The sequence below is a fragment of the Dendropsophus ebraccatus genome, unplaced genomic scaffold, assembly GCF_027789765.1.
Source record: "Dendropsophus ebraccatus isolate aDenEbr1 unplaced genomic scaffold, aDenEbr1.pat pat_scaffold_1232_ctg1, whole genome shotgun sequence".
NCBI classification, from domain to species: domain Eukaryota; kingdom Metazoa; phylum Chordata; class Amphibia; order Anura; family Hylidae; genus Dendropsophus; species Dendropsophus ebraccatus.
The window spans coordinates 39,321-48,447 of NW_027208649.1; the positions used below are offsets into that span (position 1 = coordinate 39,321).

At 56.6% G+C, this 9,127-nt stretch overlaps 1 protein-coding gene across 2 annotated transcripts; it reads right to left on the reverse strand.

Annotated features, from left to right (window-relative positions):
• Window positions 1-3,163: 3,163 nt before the first annotated feature.
• Window positions 3,164-8,876, reverse strand: LOC138775003 (protein lifeguard 1-like). 2 transcript variants are annotated; one of them, XM_069955764.1, is made up of 7 exons: window positions 8,662-8,876; window positions 6,749-7,108; window positions 6,337-6,461; window positions 4,950-5,150; window positions 4,747-4,875; window positions 4,506-4,649; window positions 3,164-3,987 (listed from the first exon to the last, which is right to left on the reverse strand). In XM_069955764.1, the coding sequence occupies exons 1-7, from the start codon at window positions 8,858-8,860 to the stop codon at window positions 3,838-3,840; spliced, it is 1,308 nt and encodes a 435-aa protein (XP_069811865.1). In that variant the 5' UTR covers window positions 8,861-8,876; the 3' UTR covers window positions 3,164-3,837. The 2 variants fall into 2 exon arrangements, with proteins under 2 accessions (XP_069811865.1, XP_069811866.1); XM_069955765.1 differs by having other exon boundaries at window positions 8,680-8,875.
• Between the last annotated feature and the right edge of the window lie 251 nt (window positions 8,877-9,127).

The following is a 9,127-nucleotide window of genomic DNA, read 5'->3' on the forward strand; positions in this document are numbered from 1 at the left end:
ATAATACGCACCGAAGCCAGAACCACGGCCGGCAGCCTGGACATGGATTATGTGCACTGAAGCCAGAACCACGGCCGGCAGCCTGGATGAGGATAATACGCACTGAAGCCAGAATCACGGCCGGCAGCCTGGATGAGGATAATACGCACTGAAGCCAGAACCACGGCCGTCAGCCTGGATGAGGATTACCTCCTCTGAAGCCAGAACCACGGCCGGCAGGCTGGATGATAATACGCACCGAAGCCAGAACCACGGCCGGCAGCCTGGACATGGGTTACCCCCACTGAAGCCAGAACCACGGCTACAGCCTGGACATGGATTATCTGCACTGAAGCCAGAACCACGGCCGACAGCCTGGACATGGATTATCTGCACTGAAGCCAGAACCACGGCCGACAGCCTGGACATGGATTATCTGCACTGAAGCCAGAACTACGGCCGGCAGCCTGGACATGGATTATCTGCACTGAAGCCAGAACCACGGCCGACAGCCTGGACATGGATTATCTGCACTGAAGCCAGAACCACGGCCGGCAACCTGGATGATAATACGCACCGAAGCCAGAACCACGGCCGGCAGCCTGGACATGGGTTACCCCCACTGAAGCCAGAACCACGGCCTACAGCCTGGACATGGATTATCTGCACTGAAGCCAGAACCACGGCCGACAGCCTGGACATGGATTATCTGCACTGAAGCCAGAACCACGGCCGACAGCCTGGACATGGATTATCTGCACTGAAGCCAGAACCACGGCCGCAGCCTGGACATGGATTATCTGCACTGAAGCCAGAACCACGGCCGGCAGCCTGGACATGGATTATCTGCACTGAAGCCAGAACCACGGCCGGCAGCCTGGACATGGATTATCTGCACTGAAGCCAGAACCACGGCCGGCAGCCTGGACATGGATTATCTGCACTGAAGCCAGAACCACGGCCGGCAGCCTGGACATGGATTATCTGCACTGAAGCCAGAACCACGGCCGGCAGCCTGGACATGGATTATCTGCACTGAAGCCAGAACCACGGCCGGCAGCCTGGACATGGATTATCTGCACTGAAGCCAGAACCACGGCCGGCAGCCTGGACATGGATTATCTGCACTGAAGCCAGAACCACGGCCGGCAGCCTGGACATGGATTATCTGCACTGAAGCCAGAACCACGGCCGGCAACCTGGATGAGGATTACCCCCACTGAAGTCAGAACCATGGCCGTCAGCCTGGATGACGATTACCTCCTCTGATGCCAGAACCACCGCTGTCAGCCTGGATGATAATACGCACCGAAGCCAGAACCACGGCCGTCAGCCTGGACATGGATTATGTGCACTGAAGACAGAACCACGCCGTCAGCCTGGATGAGAATTATCTGCACTGAAGCCAGAACCACGGTCGGCAGCCTGGATGAGGATTACCCCACTAAAGCCAGAAACCACGGCCAGCAGCCTGGATGATAATACGCACCGAAGCCAGAACCACGGCCGGCAGCCTGGACATGGATTATGTGCACTGAAGCCAGAACCACGGCCGGCAGCCTGGATGAGGATAATACGCACTGAAGCCAGAATCACGGCCGGCAGCCTGGATGAGGATAATACGCACTGAAGCCAGAACCACGGCCGTCAGCCTGGATGAGGATTACCTCCTCTGAAGCCAGAACCACGGCCGGCAGGCTGGATGATAATACGCACCGAAGCCAGAACCACGGCCGGCAGCCTGGACATGGGTTACCCCCACTGAAGCCAGAACCACGGCCTACAGCCTGGACATGGATTATCTGCACTGAAGCCAGAACCACGGCCGACAGCCTGGACATGGATTATCTGCACTGAAGCCAGAACCACGGCCGACAGCCTGGACATGGATTATCTGCACTGAAGCCAGAACTACGGCCGGCAGCCTGGACATGGATTATCTGCACTGAAGCCAGAACCACGGCCGACAGCCTGGACATGGATTATCTGCACTGAAGCCAGAACCACGGCCGGCAACCTGGATGATAATACGCACCGAAGCCAGAACCACGGCCGGCAGCCTGGACATGGGTTACCCCCACTGAAGCCAGAACCACGGCCTACAGCCTGGACATGGATTATCTGCACTGAAGCCAGAACCACGGCCGACAGCCTGGACATGGATTATCTGCACTGAAGCCAGAACCACGGCCGACAGCCTGGACATGGATTATCTGCACTGAAGCCAGAACCACGGCCGGCAGCCTGGACATGGATTATCTGCACTGAAGCCAGAACCACGGCCGGCAGCCTGGACATGGATTATCTGCACTGAAGCCAGAACCACGGCCAGCAGCCTGGACATGGATTATCTGCACTGAAGCCAGAACCACGGCCGGCAGCCTGGACATGGATTATCTGCACTGAAGCCAGAACCACGGCCGGCAGCCTGGACATGGATTATCTGCACTGAAGCCAGAACCACGGCCGGCAGCCTGGACATGGATTATCTGCACTGAAGCCAGAACCACGGCCGGCAGCCTGGACATGGATTATCTGCACTGAAGCCAGAACCACTGAACTTTTTGGATTTTTGCTGCAGATCTATGATGTCAGGAGTATAATCCATCGTCTGAACATGCCCTTATAGTGAAACCCTGGTAATGTATGCAGCTTTATTCACTGAATCCCCAAGGTCGGGCCTTGATGTTCCACCATATTTACCAAGTTTTTGGTGCACCTACATTGCACTTAGTTGGCCGGTTTTTACATTAGTGACTTGACTGACGATTAAGCTCTTAGTTTCTCATCCGATTAGATTATGTTTGCTTGCTCAATGTATAGAGATGGTGAGAAGCCAGCAGCTAGAAACCGAGACACCTGAAGGGTCTTTACACGGGATCTTACTGTGTACACAGGTGACCCTCCCCACACAGGAAGGAGGCGTTGTGTCCACATTCACCTCATCCCGTTTTGCATTGTTCCATGGCTCCCCCACTCAGGGATGTGAATGTTGCTCCATAGCATGGCACCTGTAATCCTGTTACATCTGCTCAGCGTGCTCGAGGTCCGCTCTACCTAGGAGATGGGCATCTAAGGATACATGTGCAATGTTAGGTTGTTACTATGCCACATAAACTACAGAAACTCTTCATACATCACCATCCAGCAAAGAGAAAGCCAGAAAAGAAAATAACTAAGAAGGTAGAGGAAAACTATTTAATGTAAATGTCTGTAGTCATCATGCAGTGAGTAGTGTGGCCACTGGGGGCAGCAGTATTACAGCAGAGGCCCACTGCACAGGGAGAAGCAGGAGACATCATGGGTGCTGGTGTCTGATGACTGGCGGCCACCCACCGATATGACAGCCAAGGGGCGGCCATGTCTACAAGCCAGCAGGGCTCGCTCACATCTAATTAGAACTAGGCCAGACACAGGAATAATACTGCAGGTTTCTCCAAGAAGGAAGCGGCGTGCAGCGACCATAGCAGATCCGTCCAGGATCTCCAGATCCATGCAATAAAGAGACATTGAATGCCTGGAATTATATACAGTTCCATCCCAGGCCGGCCCCATCGCCCCGCCATACAATGCCCTGCGGAGGCAGGAGAGGGCGCCAACACCGGAGCTATTCACATTGAGGGCTAGGAGATGCCTATTGTCTCACGTGCCACCACACCGGAGAACATGCAGCAGCGGCTACACAGGGGAAGGGTCCGACAGGGAATGTGGAGGTCGCTGGTCTCAGGGGTCCAGTAAAGTGCGGCTAGTGACTGGGGGGAGCTGCTGTAACACGAGCAAGAACATTCACAACAAAACCACAGGGGAAAAAAAATCCTGGGTACACCGCAGGATGTGGGGATCCGGGGGGGAAGCTGCTCACTCCTTGGCCTTGCCGATTATCGCCAGGATGTAGAGGAAGATGTTGATGATGTCTGTGTACAGGTTCAGGGCAGCAAAGACGTATTCCTCAGGGCTGAGCGCCAGCTGCTTGTTCCCCAGGATCATTTGTGTGTCCACCGCCAGGAACTAGGAGACAAGGAGGGAAGACAACTCACTGGAGGGCGCGGGGCTGCCGAGGGCGCGAGCACACCCCCTCGCGTCACACCCATACTCCGCCACCACTGCCCGCACACCTCGCGTCACACCACCACTGCCCGCACACCTCGCGTCACACCAACCACTGCTTGCACACCTCGCGTCACACCACCACTGCCCGCACACCTCGCGTCACACCCAATACTCCGCCACCACTGCCCGCACACCTCGCGTCACACCCATACTCCGCCACCACTGCCCGAACCACCTCGCGTCACACCACCACTGCCCGCACACCTCGCGTCACACCCATACTCCGCCACCACTGCCCGAACAACCTCGCGTCACACCACCACTGCCCGCACACCTCGCGTCACACCACCACTGCCCGCACACCTCGCGTCACACCACCACTGCCCGCACACCTCGCGTCACACCCATACTCCCGCCACCACTGCCCGCACACCTCGTGTGACAGTCAGAGCGAGGAGCAGATACAAAGAACTTACACAGGTGAAGAGCAGCGCCCCCAGCGAGGCGTAGACGATCTGCAGGATCTTGTTGCGTATGAAGATGCAGAGTATAGAGAAGACAATGAGGACCACCAGGCTGACCATCAGGACCCCCATGCAGGAAGTGAAATCGTATTTTGTCTGTGGAGACACAAAAAGGGCAGGAAGTCATACAGATACTTAGATGCCAGGGCCGAGGATGATGGGGGTTGAAGTTAGTGCTGGAGTCACCACTTACCTGCAGAGAGAACAGGACCACAGTGAAGCAGACAGCAGCCGTGATCCCCAGCGCCATTATCACGGCGTCCGTCTCATAGAAGCTGGCGATCATTCCGACCATGTAGGAGAGGCTGAGCGTCAGGATGGACTGTGAGGAGACAGAGCGTCAGACAGCTCCACCACCCCTCCCCCACTATACCCCCTCCTGATCATGGCACCTACCAGAGCCACAAGGTTCCATGGGTGGCGGCGGCGGAAATCCCCACAGCAGCTGAGAGTGATGAGGGAGACGAAGAAGATGGCGTATGAGAGGTAATATGTCCATGCATTCTTCCTCACGTAAATCTGGACGTCCTTCACGAAGGTGAAAACCGCCACAAATGCAAAGGTGACCAGAAGCTGAGCGGTGAGAACGAGGAAGACCTGAAGAGGAGACAGACCGTCACCAGATACCTCTGACATCTCCCCAGAGAAAAGCCCACACTCGGGACCCCCCCCCCCCCAAAGCCACCACCAGCGAGGAGGGCGCCCTCTAGATGCCGCCACCAGCGAGAAGCGCACCCCCCCCCCCCAAAGAGCCCACCACCACCAGTGAGGAGTGCGCCCCCCCCAAAGACCCCGCCACCACCAGTGAGGAGTGCGCCCCCCCCAAAGACCCCGCCACCACCAGTGAGGAGCGCGCCCCCCCCAAAGACCCCGCCACCACCAGTGAGGAGCGCGCCCCCCCCCCAAAGACACCGCCACCACCAGTGAGGAGCGCGCCCCCCCCCCCCCAAAGACACCGCCACCACCAGTGAGGAGCGCGCCCCCAAAGACACCAGTACCACCAGCGAGAAGCGCCCCCCCGCAAAGACACCGCTACCACCAGCGAGGAGCGCCCCCCCCCCCAAAGACACCGCTACCACCAGCGAGGAGCCCCCCCCCCAAAGACACCGCTACCACCAGCAAGGAGCGCCCCCCCAAAGACACTGCTGCTACCACCAGCGAGGAGCGCCCCCCCAAAGACACTGCTGCTACCACCAGCGAGGAGCGCCCCCCAAAGACACTGCTGCTACCACCAGCGAGGAGCGCCCCCCCAAAGACACTGCTGCTACCACCAGCGAGGAGCGCCCCCAAAGACACGGCTACCACCAGCGAGGAGCGCCCCCCCCCCCCAAAGACCGCTACCACCAGCGAGGAGCGCCCCCCCCCAAAGACACCGCTACCACCAGCGAGGAGCGCCCTCCCAAAGACATCGCTACCACCAGTGAGGAGCGCCCCCCCCAAAGACACCGCTACCACCAGCGAGTAGCGCCCCCCCCCCCCCAAAGACACTGCTACCACCAGCGAGAAGCACCCCCCCAAAGACACCGCTACCACCAGCGAGGAGCGCGTCCTCCAGACGCCGCCACCAGCGAGGAGACATCACTAACAGAACGGCACATAAGTAGCAAGTAGCAATATCGCATGATACAAAGATGGGCGAGGATTGGAGGAGAACGCCTCCAGTATGGGCGTATACCTGATTCCACCGCCCTCTAGAGGGCCCATATGGGTGACAATGGCTTTACTCTGCACCAGCAGGGACCCTGAGAAGCAGATATGTAGGATTAGCCCCTCCCACACTTACCTTACGGATAAACGCTCTCCGGATGTTTTTATCGTCCCAGTGGCTGATGGGAAAATCCTGGTTATCGCAGTATGAAGGCGGCCCCTCCTCGTGATAGGTGGTGCTGTGTATGGGGGAGCCAAAATCTGTGGGCAAGAAAAAGGGAGTCATCAGCCACTGGTAAGACCCATATTCCACCAACAGATCTGACGACAGATTATCTGCCAAAGATTTGAAGCCAAACCCAGGAGTGGATTTATAAAGAGGAGAAATCCAGTCTTTCCTTTATGACCTGTTCCCTGCTTATAGTCTGTTCCTGGGTTTGGCTTCAAATCTTTGGCAGATAATCTGTCGTCAGACCTGTTGGTGGAATATGGGCCTTAAGACACCAGACGATATGCCCCCCCCCCCCCACACACACACACACACTTACCGCTCTGCTCTGAGGGGTAGCCACCTTGTCCGTATGGCTGGTGAGGATATGGTGCTGCAGGATACGGCCCTGGGTTGTAAGCTGGAGGATACGGGGGCTGACCCATAGGGGGCTGAGTGGGGTAAGGAACAGCATTGGGGTACGGAACATCACTGGGGTAGGGGGCCGTGTTGGGGTAGGGGGCCGTGTTGGGGTAGGGGGCCGTGTTGGGGTAGGGGGGCTGTCCATATCCTGGGGCAGGAACTGGAGCGGCCTGTACAGGATAGGGTGGATTAGCGTACGGGTCCCCCGTCACCAGGAAACTCTTCTCATGGGACATCCTGGACGTCACCAGCAACGGACAAGATCCGACAATGGCACCTGACAAGATTTTCAACACAGAGTATTATACACAGCCGTCACCTCACCCGGTCACTATATATACACAGCCATCACCTCACCCCAGTCACTGTATATACACAGCCGTCACCTCACCCCGGTCACTATATATACACAGCAGTCACCCCGGTCACTATATATACACAGCCGTCACCTCACCCCGGTCACTATATATACACAGCCGTCACCTCACCCCAGTCACTGTATATACACAGCCGTCACCTCACCCCGGTCACTATATATACACAGCCGTCACCTCACCCCGGTCACTATATATACACAGCCGTCACCTCACCCCGGTCACTATATATACACAGCCGTCACCTCACCCCGGTCACTATATATACACAGCCGTCACCTCACCCCGGTCACTATATATACACAGCCGTCACCTCACCCCGGTCACTATATATACACAGCCGTCACCTCACCCCGGTCACTATGTAAACACAGCCGTCACCTCACCCCGGTCACTATATATACACAGCCGTCACCTCACCCCGGTCACTATATATACACAGCCGTCACCTCACCCCGGTCACTATGTAAACACAGCCGTCACCCCGGTCACTTTATATACACAGCCGTCACCTCACCCCGGTCACTATGTATACACAGCCGTCACCCCCGGTCACTATATATACACAGCCGTCACCTCACCCCGGTCACTATATATACACAGCCGTCACCTCACCCCAGTCACTGTATATACACAGCCGTCACCATCACCCCAGTCACTGTATATACACAGCCGTCACCTCACCCCAGTCACTGTATATACACAGCCGTCACCTCACCCCAGTCACTGTATATACACAGCCGTCACCTCACCCCGGTCACTGTATATACACAGCCGTCACCTCACCCCGGTCACTGTATATACACAGCCGTCACCTCACCCCGGTCACTGTATCTACACAGCCGTCACCTCACCCCGGTCACTATATATACACAGCCGTCACCTCACCCCGGTCACTATATATACACAGCCGTCACCTCACCCCGGTCACTATATATACACAGCCGTCACCCCGGTCACTATGTATACACAGCCGTCACCCCGGTCACTTTATATACACAGCCGTCACCTCACCCCGGTCACTATATATACACAGCAGTCACCCCGGTCACTATATATACACAGCCGTCACCTCACCCCGGTCACTATATATACACAGCCGTCACCTCACCCCGGTCACTATATATACACAGCAGTCACCCCGGTCACTATATATACACAGCAGTCACCCCGGTCACTATATATACACAGCCGTCACCTCACCCCGGTCACTATATATACACAGCAGTCACCCCGGTCACTATATATACACAGCAGTCACCCCGGTCACTATATATACACAGCCGTCACCTCACCCCGGTCACTATATATACACAGCCGTCACCTCACCCCGGTCACTATATATACACAGCCGTCACCTCACCCCGGTCACTATATATACACAGCCGTCACCCCGGTTACTATATATGCACAGCCGTCACCCCCGGTCACTATATATACACAGCCGTCACCTCACCCCGGTCACTATATACACCAAAAGTAATGGGACAATTGCTCCTTGGGCCGTTTCCTGGGCCGGCGGGGGCAATTCCTTCTGTCTGCTTCATGGACAATGACACAAGGCCTGGAGGTGATGTGAGGTGCTTGTATTTGGAAGATTCTCCTGTGAAGACGACTTGCATCAAAAGGAGCTCTCCATGCAGGGGACAAGCCATCCTTGAAGGGGAACTCCGGATAAGGAAATACATTTTCAATTTAGTATTACTGTGTCTCCGCAGTTCGGCCGCACTGCTAATTGATTAAAGAGGACCTGTCACCCCCCGTGCCGGCGTGACAGGCTCCCGACCCCCCGTCGGGATTAGGTGGGGTCGGGAGCCTGTCACCCCGGCACGGGGGGTGACAGGTCCTCTTTAACATCCAGGAAGTGAAGAAAACAGTCCTCTGGTGCAATCCACTTAGTCTCCTGCCCCCCCCCCCCCCCC

Bases quoted from the DNA above. Each gene is read 5' to 3' on its own strand.
- LOC138775003 (XM_069955764.1), bottom strand. From the start codon at position 8,860: ATGGCTTGTCCCCTGCATGGAGAGCTCCTTTTGATGCAAGTCGTCTTC. The intron at 5,151-6,336 runs GTAAGTGTGGGA...TCTCCTCTTCAG, and splicing joins GGAGAGCGTTTATCCGTAAG to GTCTTCCTCGTTCTCACCGC. The intron at 4,650-4,746 runs GTAAGTGGTGAC...GTGTCTCCACAG, and splicing joins TGGTCCTGTTCTCTCTGCAG to ACAAAATACGATTTCACTTC.